The sequence below is a fragment of the Balearica regulorum genome, chromosome Z, assembly GCF_011004875.1.
Source record: "Balearica regulorum gibbericeps isolate bBalReg1 chromosome Z, bBalReg1.pri, whole genome shotgun sequence".
Taxonomy (NCBI): domain Eukaryota; kingdom Metazoa; phylum Chordata; class Aves; order Gruiformes; family Gruidae; genus Balearica; species Balearica regulorum.
In genome coordinates, this window is record NC_046220.1 from 16,812,277 (window position 1) to 16,832,915 (window position 20,639).

The following is a 20,639-nucleotide window of genomic DNA, read 5'->3' on the forward strand; positions in this document are numbered from 1 at the left end:
TTACAATGTAGTACAGGAAAAGCAAAGCCTCTTAATATGCTATGTAAGATAACACATTATTATTGGATTCCCTCCTGCTTTACCATCAGTTTCAGTATCAACGTCAACAAAGTTAATGGAAAAATAAGAACTTTTTAAAGTTGTTTAAAGAGTGAAAACCACATTCTTCTACGATTCTTCACAGCTAGAGTTAAATTGTTAATAACTTTCTTTTTTCACCAAAGACAGAGACATCTAACTATTTGTATGCATATTCACATATTCAATGTGAACATCTATAACTCCAAATCCTAGTGCAGATGTTGATTAGTGGTGTGTGTTTTTTTTTTTTTTTTTACTTAGTCATAGGACTCACAGTACATTTTCTTCTTCACAGTACTGTCTCCCAGGTCACTCTTACCCTTTGTGGCTTTTCATCCTACATACCAAGATGTCCTACAAAGGAATTTTTATTTCCCATTGCACAAGGAGCAATGAACTAGTGGAAGCATTTTGGCATAAAGCTACAGATGGATTCCATGGGCAAAACAAAATGAACAAATTACTGAAGTTGCAGCATTAGAAAGACAACAGAATTATACAGTTCTGACAAAAAGCTTAGTTTGTGCAGCTTGTTTTCCTTGCTTCCTGCATAAGCTGTGTTTCTCCCACAAAAGTTTTGGTTCTGAAGAGCTTATCATGACAGTTCTTTGTTAAAGCAGTGCTGAAGGCATGAGGCTACTTTGAGTAGGCTACAACCATCACTTTCGTTTTATGAAGATGGTAACAAAGTGGTGTTGATTAAATCAAGTAATCGGTTCCTGCCTCCCTACAAGCACATTATGTTCTGTTCCTTGTATTTAGAAATGTTGCAGCTGTGATCAGGCAGGCCCTGTTAATTCTGCAATTGTGGCCAAGTTTCAAGAGTCAAGATAGAAAATTTTATTGTATTTTCCTCTTAGTTCCCATGAAACATCAGAGGAAATAAAAGCAAAAACGAGCCCTCATCGGGCAACGTGACATTTCTCTTTCCATCCCCATCCGATTATAAAATCTTTTTATTTTTAGTAATTATGTGTTATTGTAAAGTGCATATGACTTTCCCAGGACTGGACTCTATTAGACTTGACACAAGCACATACATCAGGAACTACTCTGTTCTCTTTTCTTTAGAGAACTTCAAAGTTTTCACAGTGAGAACAAGTCAGGAGGAGTGATCCACTGCTCTGGTCTTCAGGCACAGAACAGAAGCAATATAGATCTTCATAACAAATTACTCAGATCCATTTTTTCAAAAATTAACAAAACAGCATAAAAAAATTTAAAAAATATGATGATTTACCCAGGCAGTGGGCCACCATTGGTAAGCTCAAAGACCTGATGTGGGTTTAGCAGCTTTCTAAAACTGTACAGCAGATCCCGACCTTTTAGACCACCACTTTTTGGATTCACAAATACAAGAAGTGGGCAGCAGTTCTGTGGCATCTTGGAAGCCTGAAAGAAGACAAGAGAAAGGATTACCAAACCCATGACTAGGCAAGGAAAATTACTACTACATCTCCGAAGTATTTCCTGATGCTTCCGTGATGCTTAGTAAAAAAAATCTAGATTCGATAAATAAAGATTCAATGTCCAGATGATGGACAGCTTAGCTGCTGATCTTGTTTTTCTGGTAACTGAAGTTTCTTTAACCCACTCCAGCTACACAGTTGAGCCTCATGTTAAAAGCAAAGGCACTGTAAGTGTCCTTCCTATGCATTCTCAGTAAAGAGTCTAAGCCAAAGACTAGTGTGAGGGATAAGGTACCTTCCAAAGTCAGGTACAATTCAGTTTCCCCGCAAAGAGAGAACTCCCCAAAACAATTGAAACATTTGTCTTAAGTTTTGTGGTAGTCTTAGAATACATGTTAATTTACAAGGATAAAACATTTCAAAATGAGGGGCATGCCCCTCCCCATGAAAAGCTGAAAGCTTCTTTTAAAAATATCTATTTACATTTTTTTATCAGGAGGATTTGGTGCCAGTATCTTATGCTTCTCAAACCTCTGCTGAAGTTGCTGCTGAAAGGACTCTCAAAGCACGGCCGTGCTGGGGGGGAGCCTGGTACCTGTCCAGAAACCACTCCAAAGGAAGCCACTGCACAGGGCAGAAGAGGGATTTTCTGGGGTACTCCACGGACCATGCAGGAACAGTACCTGCAGCCTCACTGGAGGTCAAAACTTCCAACCACCAGAAACACACCCCCCCCCACCCCCAGGATTGGTTGTCAGCCCATAAATCATTCTGTAAAATGACTTGTAAATGGTTCAGAAAGATGAGAAAATGCCAGCACACCTTTCATCCATCCTGCTACAGTGCTGTGGGCAGGTAAGTGCCAGAAAAGTCCTTTGGGCATTTCAATGAGCACACTTCAGAACAGAAATGTTTGCCACAGTCCCTAAGTCGTGGTAATTTGTATTTACAAATTGGACAGCATTCAGGGAACAGCAATTTGTCACGCAGCTGACAGGATGGATTCAGGGAACAGAACAACACTGCTAAATATAAGTCAATTTAGACAAGAATGATTCAGGAGGCTGTAAGGCAGCAGTATGACCGCAGTGTGCAAACATGCAGAGAGATACCAACAGCTACAGAGGGGAGGAGAGAGCACCCAGAGAGCACCCAGAGAGCCTCTTGTCTGCTGTCTATGAGCAACCACCAGAAAGTTAAAACTAAGGTGAAGAATGGAGAAATCAGGACAAATTAATGAGTAACTTTGTGGGGAAGCAAACTGGAGTCTGATGTTGAGATACCCCAGACCACCACCTATCTGTGAGCTGACTTGGATGCTTAAAAACAAACGATCATTTGGGTCTTCCCAGTATTTGAGAGATTTCATCAAATTTTGCTTTCCTAAAACAGCTGAGTGCTAATCCTCTGTAAGTCACACACTGGCAGATGTGTCAAGATACCCACATCTGTGTCACTGCCTGGATGAGAAATGCCCTCTGCCATCCAGCATGGTTCACAGGGACAAACAGAAAACACATTGGGAAGAGGAACTCTAAGCAGGGAAGAAGGTTGGTGGAGCAGGCACACACTTCTCTTGTCCGTTCCTCCACTCGTCCTTTAGATTCTACCAGAAACATTCAGTCTGAAAATGTGTATGTTTTCACACACATACACCCCCCCCCCAAAAAAAAAAAAAAAAAGAAAATAGAGCCAAACAAGGGCTATTTTGGCTGTCAAACAGCCAGAAGAACCTCAAAATTTTGTTGTACTGCTAAGGTTTCAGTGCTGGCAAAACAACTAGATTGGTGAGACAGAGGCTGCAAAGCTGTCCACGTAGCTTCTTCCAGAGGAACCACCTTCACACTATACTGTGACAGCTGCTAGGTCAAAACACCTCTCACCTCTATATTCAGGCTTTATTGGAAAAGAGGAATCAACTACTCAAAGAGTGTCCAACCCACAACAAGGGTAATATATTTATTTCTGTTAAGCACATAGAAAGGATATTTGTAGCCAGCAAAGGAAGTCTAAGGAAAACACTGCATGCCACTGTCACAAAAAGGAAGGACTTCTTGAGTTGTAGGCTCAACAGCTCAAGGATCCACACATCCCAATGACAGAAGTGGATTTCCTCCCTTCGAGCCATCACAGGCATTAATAAAAATAGTAAGCAGAGTTCTGGCTTTTCCCAAAGTAAAGCCCTTCTCATTACTCCATCAGTTCCTGCACCACCATCTGCCACATCCCGTTATGAATAGTCCTCTGAAAACCCCACAAGCAATTAAAGGCAGAGCAGGTCTGAAGGGAAACGCCATGTCCCATGGGATAACAGGTCAAACTGTTCCTGTCCTGCACTCCTTGTTCCAGCTTCTACTCTGCCCTACCTTCCCACCTGACCACTCCCCATTTCTTCCTCTTCAAAGCTTTTTTACTACCCAAATGTCATCTCCAGTCATTTCACCTGTCTGAAAAATACAGGCTATCTGAAACCTCAGCCTTGGTCCAATGCCCGGAAACTTACGGGGTTTAAAAAAAGAGGAGTAATGGGATAATAGAAAGAAAAAATATTCATTTCTTCAGCTCAAAGTAAACAAAAACTTTTTCAATAAAGAATGAGAGAGAAGAAACCAGCCCAACACTCAAAGTCAAACAAATACCTTACTTGAATGTGGACAAGAACAGTTGATTACCTTTTCTTCAGGAAATCAGTTTCTAAAAATACTGGTTTTGGACATTTAGAAATGACATGTTGAACACATGTTTTATATTACTTGCTTTTACAGGCAAGTTCTAACACACTGGGTTTAAAATCAAGTAACTAAAATAATTCAAAAGGAACTTCAGGGAATCACAGTGATTTTTCAGACGTGGTAAGCTCCCAGGCATTCAAAAGCACAGCTGTGTTTTGGAAAGTTGTCTGAGATCTAACCCAAGTAAATATATATTGTTGCAAATATATATTTACAGTTTGAACAAAACTGCTATCTAAATTTCCTAATTGTCCAGTGTCAATATTATTAAAAAAAAAAAAAAGTGAAACATTTACCTTGAATGCTACTAAGATTCACAAGCAGCTGGGGAGAATGCCTGGAGTTAGCAACGTTATCTGTATGTAGTGTAAACTGAGGAGTCCTACCACTCAAACCCATCTTTATTCAAGTATCTTCTAATGTAAGTCTCTAACCGTACCTATTTAAGACTAAACACACCTATGTAAAATAAACAGAAGTATTCTAGAAAGTGCTTAGCCTTACAGATAACTTGCTTCCCATCATCACTTTTCATTAAACTTAGAGGTGTAAGGAACATTGCTAAATCCCTAGATAAAGGCCAGCTTCTAAGAAAACAATTCTTTTTCTGTACAGGTTAAAAACTATGACAGTTTGTACAGCAGAGCAGGGCTGCTGCATTGCTTTCTGAGGACTACACGTTCCATTACGATTAGGGCCACACAGGTAGCACTCTTATGCTGCAGAATTTTTTTTTTCATCCGTTTATAAAGCCCCAGTGGGGACATACGAATGAGTTTGTTACTGGGCAGAAGGGGATGTGTGACTCACAGCCTCAGGACTCCCTTCCCCCTTTAGCCCTGGCTTCAGCGGTCTGCTTGAGAAGTGAAAACTGCAGAGGGGTTTTGTGTTGGCTGGCGTTCAGGAAGGAATTTATTGCTTGTTTCTTAGAGACAGCTGAAGGAGGCCATGTGATTTAGACACTGACAGTCACTGTGAATCGCTTCATTTGTCAGGATTAGCACAATGCAGCTTCAGGCTGGGGCAAGATATTTATTACCCATGCTAATCCCCTTTCTGTTGAGTGTACTGTGCATCATCTCATGATTAAGCAGAACAAGGCGTTCTATGCCACAGTCCTGCCAGCACGACAACCACGGCGCATCTTCCAGGGTGGTGGGCTGTCTCCAGGAACTGTAGATGTCTCTAAGTGACAAGTAAAATTCAACATTTGCAGGCACGCTGTCTGCAGCATCTCCCATGTGCAAGGACTCAGAACACCGCAAGTGCATACTTCCTCCACCCTGGACAGAAAGGAGTCATTGCATCTGGTAAGAAAGCATGCGCAAGGTGTCTCAACACAACCAGAGCAGCAGCTAGGTCAACACAGCAGGAGATCATGCCTTTTCTTTACTTTTTGGGGAACTGCAGCAGTAGAAGAAGGGTGGAAAGTAACCTTTCATGGTGTTTTGGCTAAGAGGGACATTAAACTATCATGCTTTTAAGTTGGACACATGTGTGGAATTAGTGGAATGAATGAAATAGAACGTTTCACCCATTTGGGAAACTCCCCCATCTTTTTCTACTACTCTTAAGGAACCTAAGTACAGCATGTCAGAGGGCACTCCATTCGTAAGTGGCAATAGCGATAAAGCCACAAAAACTTGTCATCTTGGTGCCAATACTGGCCTCACACAGCACTCTGCTGATTTCCTTGTTGGCCAGTACCGCAAAAGGAGTTCTGGTAAATTAGCCTGCAATTCAAAGATTCAGCCCTGCAATGTCTTTCACCTTGACATGCTACCAAAGAGTGACACCAAACTGCCCCTGCAGGTCCTTACACACAGCAGCTAAGCAGCTTTGGAAGAGACTATATTTTTTTCACACTCCAACAAAGGGAGTATTTTCATTTATTTGAGTATTGTGAAATGAAAATGCGTGTGATTAAATTCTTAAGGGCCCAAGATAATGAAACAGCAGAACAGATCAACACATCTGATCACTCTAATGGCTTGGCTTTCTAATAAGCAGTTAGTGCAAACTAATTCTGCATTCAAACTTTTCAGTAATGACAGCAAGAAGATGAATTGCTTCTGGCAGACCTGACCATGCCAGACTAGAACTGGGCCTCCTCCTTAGAAGGTGTATCGGGCACAGAGTAAGTAAATCTTACCTCGGGAAAACGAAGGACTAGCAACCTGCTAATCACCATTTTACTTCTGTGCTTTTATTGACTTTTAGGAAGGGTTGTCTTGGTTTGTTTGTTCTTAAATTTAAGTTGTAATTTGGAAAAATAATTCATTAACCAAAACACGGTGGTGTTTGTTTTATCACCCGTTCTTCTTCTGAGACTAAGCATTAGCCCTTCATTTCCCAATTTCTTTGTATTTCACCCACAAGAAATGTCAAACAGCATAAATTCAATATTGTCCTCAGTTCCTGTGTAAGTATTTACTGGTGCTATATTTAAATGGTCACATGTATAAACAAAGGCTACTAGTATCATAGGATAAAAGGATAAGCTAGGTTAGCAAGTACCTCAGGAGGTCATCTAGTCCAATCACTACCCAAAGCAGAGTCCACAGCCACTCATTAGTTTACCCTGGATAATTAGTGAACAGCGTAAGCTGGGTGGCCAAAGCACATATGAACAACACTTGATATATTATTTCGATTAACTTTTGGCTTATTTCAGTGGGATGACCAAATATAAACAATACACGCTGAAATGGAAACAAAAATGTATGTGCACATGTACAGCCCCTCTCTCCTTCTTACACATTAGAAATCCATCCCTAGCAGTCCTCCGAACTGTAGTTTCAAAAAAATGTATTGCATCAGGTAACAGATAGCATTATCCATATTTTCCTGACATCAAGAAATTCCCTTCAAAGGTATCTACTGTCAGAAAACCAAACACACATGTAATGGAGTGGAGTATGTTCAACTTCACACACTGTGCACCAAATCTAAGCTGATAATGCATTTGCCTAAAAGTCACCGAAAACATGCATCCAAAAGCAGTCCCATCTTCATGCTGCTTTCTGCTTCTGATAACAGAAACTCTGAAACATAGTTAGGACAAGGGGGAACTTTGGTTTCTAAGGATCTCACAAAACATAATACCTATGCATGCATAAGAACAAGGCTCTCACTTTTTTTGGAGAGAGGATAGTTTTTCATCTGGCCAGTTTCATGTGAGCACTGCCACTAGTATCTGCTCTTACAAAAAAAATAATTTTACCTTCAGAAAACTTTGATTAGCATAAGGCTCTTTAAATGGTCAAAGCAGGCATGTAAGTATGCAACTACGGGTATTGAACTTGAGACTCTCCCATCTAAAGTTGTTTCATAATTTCCACTAATTATGTATTTTTTTAAGTTCTCAACAGTGAAGTTCTAAGAAGTCAAACCAAGACTCTAACTTCACTTGCCACAATGCAACTCCAGAAAGACAGTAACTGCTAGATACACAACAGCTCAGCAGAAAGTAACTATGGCTACACTCTCTTTTGGACAGAACCTACACCACCCTGGTTAAAAACCACTTTGCTCAGTGAAACATTTCCCTCTTTTCACCATGAATTTGCTTTAACATGAAACCTATTATTAAACCAACTAATTCACAGGAACATTATTTGTAACCATAAAAAATTAATAAATCAGAATCAAGTAAATTTGTGAAAGGACTCTTGCACTACATCTTTCAAAAGACTGTTTCCCTCTGAAATCCATGATGCAGCATTTAAACAAGGTCAAACTCCCTCTGATACAGAATGGCAGAAATGAAGATATTATAAATGTGAAAATTAGCATTAGTACTTTCTTTACCTCATGGTTAGTAAGGAAACACATTTAGTCCCCAAAACAAAGTTGTTGTAAGCATTTTAAGACTGCCAGTTAAAACTAAAAGCCTACCTAACTTTTCAACCATTGAAAGAAATAAAGAGGAAAAAAATGTTTTTTTCTCTCCTTTATAGTTGTATAGTTATTCCTGACAACTCAACAGTAACAGGACAAGTGACTTAACACACAGAAGTATACCATATACGTGAAGTACAGGCTTTCAAGTATTTTTTTTTCATCACACTACTACAGAAACTTACTGTATGGCTCCTTTGAATAAAATGTATTTTCATTTACTTCCGGCAGAAAAGCCTTAAGGTAGTTGTTTTTCTTTTAAGACGTATTTTAAATTCAAACCCATCTCTTACCATAACTTCAGGAATCACCACAGCATTCAGAGGCTTGTCATTGACAGTTGTATCTTTAACTAGCATATATATTCTTTCAGCTTCAGAAAAGCATGAAATTTCGAGAACAACAGCACCTGTAAAGAGGCATCAGAACTATTTTTTGTATTTTCTGTCATTATTAGGAAACCTGTATCATCATATCACAGCAAACGTTTACTTGGTTTACTCAGGACATTAGTCAGTAAGAGTTACTCTGCAACACTTGTGGTTGTTGGTTATCAGTGAATTGGGCTGTTTTTTGTTTTGTAAGCGTGCCTTCATAGCTCCAAACACCAGATACCCATATCCCAGATTTTTGTTAAAGCAAAGCAGTTTGAGGACAAGAACTGCAGCACAGAACTGATGCATATTTAAAGACTTCCTTTGGGCTTCAGAGGCATGGCCTATTTCCATACTCTTTATCATAACTAACAGGCTGTTCTCACCATGGGAAAGTGACAAAGCTATAAGGTTTCATTTTTCAATTAATTTTCATCTCATTATTAAAAAATCTAGTAGTTCCATTCATTGACAATAGCTCAGTAAGAATTACTACAAGCAAAGATTTGGTTTGAGAATCAATTAAGATCTTTATATCGGCTTAGGTCTGTATGGGGAAGTTGAGAAAGAAGGAAAGACAAAAGGGAAAAATAAAATACTGACAAATTAGTTTAAAGTAAGATACTTAGTGAGGAGGAAAAAAGGGCAGGAAAAGATCAAAAGTGCATAACGGACAGCATATGAGATGTAAGCTGGTAACATAACCTGGCTGCAATCAAAAGTGAGTCGTGAAGTTATCAGAAACCTAAAAATACCCAGGAAGTGAAAAAACACAAAGAACAGTAAAACTCACATACAAGCAGAAACATCTAAAAAACACATGCAGGTAAACTTGGTTAAATGAAGCTGTGACATGATAAGATTATAATGAAAACAACTATTGTGCAATGACAAATATGAAAAGGAGAAGGCACATCTGAAAGCTTTATGGTTTTCCTTATGAGAAGTCAGTATTAACTAGCCATGTGCAGACAGCAAATGCACAAAGGAAGCACACATCAGTCCCCAAAACCACGCTTTAGAAAGATTCATTTAGCAGTCATGTGAAAGTTACGCCTGCCAAAGGATGTGAAATACCTCGGATACAGACACCTAAACGTACAAAAGATAAATGCCACCCTTAAGTTTTATCAACCGCAGATCTCCACCTGACCACTGCACTAAAGCTGCACAGAGCCACTGCTGCTCCGGCTCTCAGAAGCCTCAAGGCTTCTCCAACCTTGCTGAAATAAAACTCGTACAGCGAAAACAAAGCAACAGTTCCAAGGATGAAGGCAGAGATGAGTGTACTGATTTTCTTCAGACTTGCAGCCACTGAATCCCCACTTAACACTGTGCTAGGAAACAGTGACTGTGAAACAATCCTATCAAGTTCAAAAGTAGTACCAAATTTTAGCATTTTGGAAGTCAAAACAAAGAGACAGCACTTGAAGGGTTTTTAACAGCTCAGTGGCGTTAAGACTATTCAACTGAAGTGCAACTTCAAAACTAATTTTTACAATGAAATATTACCACTTCCTGGTACATGAGGCATGAAGCCAACTTTTTTTTCTTTTTAATAAGGTAACACTAATCCACTGCTCTTCATAAACACGTGTTACATTTCATCTGAAGGGCTTCTTGCTTATGCAATAAGACTAACATACTCTGAGCTTAGAGACTCTAGTATTAGGCTGCAGTTTTGAAAATAGACATTGTCTGCAAGACTAAAAATCTTAATGCTTACCTTGTGCTTGATAAACATGACTCACAGATACTACATTTGCTGCAAAGGATAAAAATATAAACACATAAAACCTTGGGTACATTTAGAGTAAATATTTAAAATATTTTTTAAAGTTACATAAATATAATATAAATAAATATTAAAAGTTATACAAATATAGGGAGAACCTCCAGCTAACACTTTCCCTCTCCTAAGTTTACTTTGCAAGTTACAAAAGCTAAACTGATTTTCCTAAAAGGTGACTATGAATTCTTTCTGGCATTTAAAGTTTAATTCCTCTTGAAGTTACATAAAAGATTGGGGAAAATGCTTCGTTTTAAGAAAGAAAAAGCATGACACATTCCTGATACTGTTTATAGAACACATTGGTTGAAAGAGTATTATGAAAAATCAATTACACTTCTTTGAAAAAAAAAATTAATTATTTTCAATGTGTGTTGTCTGTATGCATGTACACACTGCTCATACTTCATGACCAGGCACAGAGCTCATGAACAACATGGAGGACAGTCCATGCAAAAGACATCAGACGTTAATAAAGGAGTGGAACACTCATGCACAGGGAATTAAACTAACTGCCATAATTTGAGTGGTGTAAGGTACGTATGGTTCATTTCTGAAAAGTGATGCTTTTCATTAAAAAAATATGGTGTGGTCACATATAACTCCAGTAATGTAATAATTATTCTGTGAATAATGAACCGTCACATCTCTCATGCAACCATGAACATGTTAAAATGAATAAAAAAGCCCCATGTGAGAGTACATGGCAGACTGATTTTTCAAATAAGGTCAGAAAATGTTAAAGAAAAAAAATAATAAAAAGGAACAATAGATGCTACTACATTTTATTCTCTACAAGTGAATATATCTCGAAATGCATCTGTTCACTTACTTTTGATAGCCAATTCATCCTTGAGAATATTTGTGTATTCTTCAGGGGAAAGCTGAGGTGGAAGGCCACTAACAAATAAATTTACTCGTACAATGGATTTACTGTTTTCCACAATGTAAAATCTTGTTTGATTCATCTGACGTATTGAAGTCTACCAAAACAAAGAAAAATAAATGACATGACATTTGGCAAAAAGATATCATGAAACAAAATCCCAGATAGTTCTGAACTTAGCAATCAAGTGCTCTATGCCTAGACAATATCATTAACAGAAACAAACTTCAGTCCAAGCACTTAGCTTCTCTACAGATGAGCCAGCTGGGGGGATAACCTATTACCTTTTCTGAAAAAAGAGGACTCCCTACTTGCTATAAAAAAGGATCACATTTCTTTTTCAGATTTACCTTTCTTATGTCCTTGAGTCTGTTAAGAATCAGTTCCCGATTGTCCAAAATCATGCGCTGAACTAGAAACAAAAATAACATTAATCATGTTTGAAAGCACTGTAAGTTATTATCAGGCTTAATTAAAAAAACAATACAAAAATTTTAGGGAAAATTCACAACTCTGCATAAAACTAACATTAAGGACCATGCAGACCCGAACTACTCATTATTCAAGAGAAAAATCATGTAGGTGCTTTGAATAGTCTGATTTTGTTCACAGTTCTTAACACCACTAGCCTTTAAAAAAAGGCAGAAACGGCTTGAAGCCACTCAAAAGACAAGCAGTACTTTGGTAACAAGCTGTTTGACAGAAGACTTTAAAATTACATTCCCTGACAACTACAGTAATAACCAACTTCTGTAGTTTATTAAAATATTAAAACAATTGTAACACCTTTCTAAAGTCAGGTTGTAAATGATGCTTTAAAACAGAGCACCAGAAATCAACCAAGGTAAGACATTCACAAGGCTACGATAACCTTATAAAACAACTTAGTGATAGTGTTCACAAAGAATGCAAAATACCAGGCCAGAATTTGAACTACAAAGATATTTATTCGGGTGTGGCCAGGGCATCAGACTACTTCAGTGGCTTTATTTATCTCTCCATGAAGCCTCACAAATAACGAAGCACAAAGGGACATGAACTTGCAGAACACCAGCTCAGCTCCTGCAGGTTCACAAACCTCTTGAGCAATGCCACAACTGCATATTTATGTACTTCATAACGCACACATACTCCTTGGACTACCTCAGGACTCAAGTTTGCTCTTGCTTGGGGGCAGTGCCAGGGGGAAAGAGGAGAGGAGGAAGGGAGTCAATTGAACTTTAAAATGAATCTTTACTAAATAACTGCAGTTAAAAAAAATTACATCAGTTAAAGGCAGCTCCCCAAAACAGGGCTCTTTGCCAAAGTGTCAATACCCACCAGAAACCACTAATAAACCTTTATGTGATGATGAAGAAAGAGAAGGGAACCATATTCCCACAGGACACACAAGACCGAAAGGAACCAACATCACTTCTGATTAAGTAATTCAACATGATGGTGAAGTGTCGTTCGTGAAGGCATTTATTGTAAAAAATTAACTGTGACTCTGTTAAAAGGGGGGGAAAAAAGCTAGAAGATCAGTTACAGATGTGCCTTTGGCCAATACTCGTTCACTTACCTTGCTTACTGCCCATAAGCACTTCCACCAATTTGAAATTCTGGAGGCACTCCGTCTGCCAAAAGATGCAACATGTAAATGTAGTTTCTGAATGAAATATAATTTTGCCAGATGTTTACGTTAAAGTTATGTTATACAAGGCAAACATAGAGCATGGAAAATTAAACATTTTTAAATCAACCACAATGTTCTTCACCTAACCCACTCATCCCGAGACAGGAATAATCTGTAATAAATAACGTGTAAAAATCACACTCAGCCTCCCACACATGGTGTCAGGCTCCCGTGCCCTTAACTACGTTGGCATCCTACAGCCCCATGGCAAACGGGCACCTGTAAAGCATGGTTAACTCTACCCCTCTTCAGTGATCAGCAGCTCAACTAGGGTATTTCCAGAGCATCCTTCCAGAGATAGTTTGCAGGACTGGGAATGAACCTGCTCTTTGAGAGGATGGCCCTGGAACCAGGCTTGGCAGAAGCAGGTTGACCAGTCCCCATCTCCTGGGACACTCCACTGGCACTGACAGAACAAAACCCTCTTCACACGTGCCACAGTCCCTTCTCCCCTTCCAGGGACCACCTGAGCCCCTTGTAGCCAGTTGAGAAAAGCTGCACAGCCAAGAGTTGAACCATTTACTAAGATTATTGCAACCCTGGAAACATGTGACACTCAGGATTGAGGAAATCTTAGACTGAGCCTTGAGACTCAAGAGGACAAATGATCTTGCTTTAAATGTCATGAACAGAAGTATTAAAGGCCTCAACTGCCTACATCTGCTTTTCCTGAAATTTGATGAGCGTGACATGGAGAGGATCTTCAGCACAGGCAAATTCCAGATATTAAAAAAGAGACTTCCTGTATGTGCATCTTCATACAGAAAAAGGAGAAAACACTTTAAAAAACAATCAGTATCAGAGAAATTGCAATTGAGCCAATGAAGTAAGTTTCTTACAACATAAAACTAGCTTTCCAAATACAGAGATGTGAAGATCTTTCCCAAACAGAGCACCCAGCTATCCTGTTTGACAGTTGCTTTTTTTCAGATGAGACAAGACTTTCAGACAAGATTTTCCAAGTTTTGTTAAAAGGTCCACAGCACTTGAGGAAAAGAACTGAAATCAAATCCTAGGACCCTCCCATGGCACAAAAGGAGGTGGATGCACTACATAGCTGTGTACACCTAGACAGAGATCTACAATTTTCACCTACTGCAGGTAGCTAGCCAACGCGTGTCCCTGTGTACCCTGTAAATAACCACAAAAGGCGGTGGTCACCCTCTGTGAGCGTGGCTGTTCTCTGGAGCAGTGGAAGCGTGCTGATCTGCTGGTGTGCTTACAAGCCCCAACTGTTCAATGAAATGTACACCCTATAGCTTCATGCCTCCACACTTGTGTGTCTGATTGAGACTGCCTTGGCACAATTGCAAATTCTATTAACATGATTTCCAAAAATCATGCTATCTTGGCACCAGCTGTAAGAAAGACAGGCAGACTGAAAAGAGATTATCTTTCAAGGAAAACATGTGCATCTGCAAGATAACAAGATGTATCTAATCATTTCCAATGATGTGGGAAGGAATGCAGATGGTAAAGAATGTGGGTGCCATTCAGCCTTGAGTCCTTCCGTGTAGTCTCTGAGGACTACAAAGATACTGTTTGCCACTGTAGGGAGAAAATTTGTGCAGCCAAAGCTTAATTAGGGTTCAAGCTGGCCAGTACTGTGAAGGACAACAAAAAGGGTGCTTTTAAATATGTTAACAGCAAAAGAAGGATCAGAGATAACACTGGTCTGTTGTTTGACAAGGTCGATCACCTCACAAACAGGGACATCAACAAAGTGGAGACATTCAACGCCTTCTTCGCCTCTGTCTTCAACACCGATGATGGGCCATGGGACCCTTGGAGCCTTGCATTGGAAGGCCGTGACTGGGGGGATGATAAACTCCCAGCCAACCCTGAGCTTGTTTGAGACTTGCTGCTCCAGCTGCATGCACACAAATCTATGGGGCCCAATGGGATTCATCCCAGGGTACTGAACAAGCTGGCCAATGTCATTGTGGTCTTCTCTCCATTATTTTTCAACGGTCTCAGGATTCTGGAGAGGTCCCAGTTGACTGGAAGCTGGCAAATGTTGGCCCAATTTTCAAGAAGGATAAGAAGGAATACCCTGGTAATTACAGGCATGTCAGTCTCACTTCAATGCCTGGTAAAATTAAGGAGGGGGTAATTCTGAGACTTACTGAAAAACACTTGAGAGAACGCAGTCATTGGTCATAGGCAGTGTGGGTTTACAAGGGAAAAGTACTGCTTAACTGACTTCATTTCCTTTTCTGACAAGGTCACCCACCTAGTTGACCAAGGGAAGCTGGTGGATGTGGTGCTTTTGGATTTTAGCAAAGCTTTTGATACTATCTCTCACAGTATCCTTCTGGATAACCTGTCCAGCACACAGCTAGACAAGTCCATAATACGTTGAGTGAGTAATTGGCTGATGGGTCAGGCTCAAAGGGTTACAGTAAATAGGGTTACATCAGGCTGGCAGCAGTCACCACTGGGGTTCCCCAGGGCCCAATTTTAGGGCCAGTGCTCTTTAATGTTTTTTATAAATGATCTGGATGCAAGAATTGAATGTACATTAAGTAAGTTTGCCAATGATACTAAATTAGCAGGAGCTTGTCACGGAACCACACAAACTAGGCCAGTCCAGTTAACAAAGATACTTATTTTACAAGATGGAAGGGGAAAACCTAGGGTTTTTTTTTTCCACTCTGGCTTCAACGGACATTAACAATCCACAGGTTCAGGATGTTGGTCAGGATATTAGTACTACACTGCTGACTTAAGAGCTCCTAAGGTTTATGGCTGACGATCCAAAATGCACAAAATCACTCATCCATGTAAGATGAGGTCTCTCAGTCTGTACAGAAGATGAACTGCAAGTGGCGTCCCAACCTACAGGGAGAGCCTCCGACTGCAGATCCGCTTCTCTGAGGGAGACTGACTCAAGATGGCCCTCTCGCAGGACTCCATTTATACCCAATTTGAATTAGGTCTCCTATTGGCTGAAGACCTCAGCTTTGTCTCCCATCAACTGAAATGGCCACTGCCCTGTGCGCTTAATTCAAACTGTGGTGGGAAGGTTTTCCCACAGGCTTTATCAGGGTGGGTGCATCTGCCACAGAACTGTGGACTTCCTGGAGGGTAGAGAGGCCTTACAGAGAGATCTAGATGGGCTAGACAGCGAGCTGGGCAATCACCAACCGCATGAAATTTAACAAGAGCAATAGCTGGATTCTCCACTTGGGATGGGGTAATCCTGGTTATACATACAAACTGGCACGTGAGAGGCAGGAGAGCAGCCCCAAAGAAAGATATCTGGAGGTTTGGGTTGATGAGTCAACAATGCACCCTGACAGCCAAAAGGGCCAGCTGTGTCCTGGGGTACATCAAGCATAACATAGCTACCCAGTCAATGGAGGCTATTGTCCTACTCTACACTGCACTGAGGCAGCCCCATCTCGAGCCCTGTGTGCACTTTTGGGCACCTCAATAGGGAAGGACATCAAAATATTAGAGTGTGTGCAGAGGAGGGCAACCAAGATGGCGAAAGGCCTCGAGGGCAAGACTTATGAGGAACAGCTGAGGCCTCTTTGTTTGTTCAGCTTGGAGAAGAGAAGGCTGAAGGGTGACCCCATCACAAGTCTATACCTTCCTCAAGGGACGCAGAAGAGAGGGAGGTGCTGATCTCCTTTTTCTGGAGACCAGAGGACATGAGGAAATGGAATGAAGCTGCATCAGGGGAAGTTCAGACTGGACATTAGAAGAAGTTTCTTCACTGAAGAGGGTGGCTGGTCACTGGAACAGGCTCCCCAGGGCAGTGCTCACAGCACCAAGCCTGTCAAAGTTCAAGGAGCATCTGGATGATGCTCTTAGTCGTATGGTTTAGTTTTAGGTAGTCCTGCGAGAAGCAGGGAGTTGGTCTCGATGATCCTTATGGGTCCCTTCCAACTTGAGATATTCTATGATACTCTGATTCCCTTTGCAGAGCAGCACAAAGAAGTAGGAGACAAGCATGACCATCATAATAGTGATTAGCAGTTTCCCATCAAGGTAAGATTAGCAGTGTAGTTAAATACAAGTGTATTTTAACAATCTCAAGACATAAAGAACCAGAAAAAAAAATATACTGCATACCAAGAATCATTGTGTTCATAGAACTAAATTTGCTTGACCCAGACAGCCTGATGGTAACATCCAGTACAGAGCAACCAGGTCTACCATCGAGGCCTGCAGAAAGTTTTCAGCATCATACCAGTCACAAGAGAAGCTACCAAACATTAACAACATTCACATAAACTGCAAATGGACTGATTATAATTTTTCTCAAGAGAAAAACATAAACACACCACTTCAGGGTCACTCAGGTGGCATATGGACATGCTTATGATCTTTTGTTTACCTGCCTTCCAAGTAATGGAAGCACTTCTTTGATCACAGTCTGTGTAGTGCTATCCTTACTTACTCGTAGAGAAACATATGCCATTCCCACCCTAAAGAGAAAAGAAATACTTATTTTAGGACAATCATTTGACCTATCCTGTATGTATCTTTATCTAAGTGGCAAATTTTCTACGGAGTTAGGCAGAAATCTGTATTAGTTAAAGAAACTTCTTCACTTAGGCTCACAGAAGATGCAGTATTAGCCCCACTGACAAGCAAAGACTTTCATCTTAAGGAACTGGCCCTTACAATTGTAGCACTGCAAATTAGTTTCTTCCTATATATAGAATTACCTGCAAGTTTTTCATAAAATTTGGCAATGTAGTTGCATTAGTAAAATGAACAAATTAATTTGTTTAATTTTGTTGTTTAAATTTTATCCCACTGCTCTTAATGAATGGGTCACCAGCCAGTCTTGTTTCCACTGTTAAATATGCTTAAAATGTATATTGTCTTACTGGTAAATGGAACTGACTTTTTTTTTTAATTTTTTTCCTCCTAACATCAGAAGTTACACTGAATTCTTCCTATTTAATATTCCTTCCAAAAAAATCAAGCTTTCAAGTGACATGTTTATGTCATCATTTGTTTACAGATGCAGTTAATGCATCTTCTTGGCCAAACGCACAATAACAGAACTGCACAAGTTGCACAGTATGTTCCATGCATGTAAAGAAACCCACGAGTACATTTCCAGGCATAGAAATGAATATGTATATTACTCACTCAGAAAAATAAATGAAAGAATCCTGAAATACAGAAGAAGAAACTATATTCTCTGTTATACTTGTGTGACTTCGATAAATGAAACACACTGGGCTAGTCTACAGAGGACAAATGTAGCCAAACAGGATAACCTTGTGATAAAAGAGGAAAACCACTCACTTCAGCCAAGCAGGATAAATTCTGACCACTTCCTCATCCTTTGGTTTGGCTCTGATGATCCAAGCTTCAGGAATAGACTCTCGGAATACCGAGCCCAAATTGCTATCCTCTGCACCATTGTTCCTGTTGATAACATCATCAGACAGCAGCGCCTGTTGTGTAAAGGTCTGAAGCTCATACTCCTGCTGGTCATCATTTATGTAGTATGCCCTCAAAGCAGCCTCCTACAACACAGCAAGATAAATTAATGTTTTCTTGAAAAGACACTTTTAATACCTGTATAGCCATAGACATTTATAAGTGCCTTACTTATGGAACCAACCTTTAATGCATGTTTTAAGCGCAGAACAGTGGATAAATAGCAATGGCAAAACCAAAACAAGACTGAAGTTTTTGAAAAACAAATTTTAGTGGAAGATATAAAAAGAAAACTTGAGATACCAAAGGATTTCAACACAGCCCACAGTATTTTTGTCACGTCATAGTCATTTTAACTCCATAGATCAAATGTAAAAAATTCAGCACCAATAAAGCTACACTGACTGCATTCAAAATTTACTGTGCCCAACTCTGCATATTCAATCTTCTTGCACTAAGGGGGTGCTGAAAATTAGTGAGCTTCTCAGCCACAAGGCTGCCCTGAACCCACACCTGTGAAGAGGAAAGGCAAGGGCTGTCCTTGGAAGATGCAAGCAGGAATTTCACAGCCATTACTGGCCCATGCCTGCAGCAACTCTGCTAACACAGATACTGCAGTGAATACAGCCCAGTAAGTCACTTATGACAACTGGTATTAATCTGTCCCAGTATTACAAGCACCAGCCTGATAAAATGTGCTCGAAAGGCAAGTAGCACTCCTAAATATAAGTGTTTTCAGAACTGTACACAATTTTCCTTGAAGATATTTGACATGTAAAACACTACAAACCATTTTCAAAACTCCTGTTGATTTTGAGCACAGTATCAAGATAAAAATCTTAATAAGCTGTAGGCTTAAATTGTCAAAATTCTGGTGTAATAAATTCCTCTGTCAAGTCCTTTATGACTTTGAGTCCTCACCATGCTCAATTCTGCTGCGCACCACCTTATACCTGCTCTGGGCTTCATTTCTGCACAGTACGAGGTCTCTGCCCAGCCTAGTAAATAAGATCTGTACAGAACATTTGATTTAGTACTGAATCATGTTTCCACCCCAGATTGAACACTGGAAAAGCTAGGGAGTGGCCACTATGTGATCGATAATTCATTACTTTCACAGCCAAGGACTGAAAGTAGTTATGGCATGCTTCACTCTTCAAAACTGATTAAGTGAAGTACAATAGCAGTGGCTGTCCAGAATAAACATCAAACCTCTAAATACTATAGAAGAGGAGGAAGATCTACGGAACTTATTATCCAGTATTGCTCACATCAATAAAATCAGACTTCAGTGTCACACAGGGAAGAACATGTAATATGCTATGATGTCCATTATGCTATAGATACATAAGTCACCACTTCTTCAAACACTCTAAAATAAGAGCACTACATGAAGAACTTAAATTACATTGTAATATTACAGCCCATTTACAAATTTTGTGGTTGTTAAGTTACATTTGTAAAACTCTTAGCTTTTGACTATTGTAATATACAATGATATGCCCCTTTATCACACTGGAATATGGACCTTCACCGGGTATCTTACCACAACTTCTTCATTTTTTGCAATCCTTGGAACTGAAATCAGTCGAAATTGATTGCGTTTCACTGCATCATTCCCATCAAATATCTTTAATGTTTGTTTACCTGAATGAAAACAATTATTGTATTTCAATAACACGCCCCTCAAATCATAAAGCTACCTGAATAGGAAGGGTATAATTGAACTATTAAAAACCCTCTTTTAAGCCATTGAACTGTTTCTTCATCCCAGGCTTTGAAGTTGAATCTTTTCATTTTTGTTTTGTTACTGTTCATATAAAACAGGGGTACATTCACAGAGGAAAGCAGGAAGAATATTTCAATTAATAATAGTTTTATCCTGGCTTTTGATACAACTGTTTATATATAACTATACTGCTTATGTTATCACTTCTTCATCCTCACCATTCAAGACTGCATTTATTATTGACCAGTTCAACCACGTGAAAACCAAGATGGAGTGCCATCACCTTCAGAACAGCTCCCAAAGCACTGCCAGGTCCAAGAGCATCCTTCCAAAGAAAGTCCTTAAATTACCTCGTTAGCTGTACAGACAACAGGAGAAAGTACAGGAACAACAGAAAAACTAGAAGAAAGAAGGTAGAGCAAATGAAGAATTACAACCCTTTGCTGTGTTTCGTTTCACTAACGCGTTATCAAATCCATGCTCAAACCATGGAGCACAGGTTGTTGCACAGACGTCTCTGAAAGGTTGAAGAGTTAAGAATTTCAGGTTCATCTTTCATACAGATGAGTCAAGACCCAGTCTGGTACAGTCCACTGCATGACAAAGTTTCACTCTTATTTAAGTGACTGTTTTAAGAGCAATAGCAAAGTGTAAC

General features: G+C 39.7%; 1 protein-coding gene across 3 annotated transcripts in view; it reads right to left on the minus strand.

The window, feature by feature from the left end:
* The window catches only part of DGKQ (diacylglycerol kinase theta), a 96,945-nt gene that overhangs the window by 12,891 nt on the left and 63,415 nt on the right, over positions 1-20,639 (minus strand). For all 3 annotated transcript variants that reach the window (XM_075739366.1, XM_075739367.1, XM_075739368.1), the window contains exons 8-16: positions 19,802-19,902; positions 18,118-18,341; positions 17,192-17,282; positions 12,733-12,787; positions 11,522-11,583; positions 11,118-11,268; positions 10,223-10,261; positions 8,416-8,531; positions 1,322-1,473 (exon numbers count right to left, since the gene is read on the minus strand). In XM_075739366.1, the coding sequence (XP_075595481.1) occupies positions 1,322-1,473; positions 8,416-8,531; positions 10,223-10,261; positions 11,118-11,268; positions 11,522-11,583; positions 12,733-12,787; positions 17,192-17,282; positions 18,118-18,341; positions 19,802-19,902 (991 nt within the window). The remainder of the gene's footprint in view (positions 1-1,321; positions 1,474-8,415; positions 8,532-10,222; positions 10,262-11,117; positions 11,269-11,521; positions 11,584-12,732; positions 12,788-17,191; positions 17,283-18,117; positions 18,342-19,801; positions 19,903-20,639) is intronic.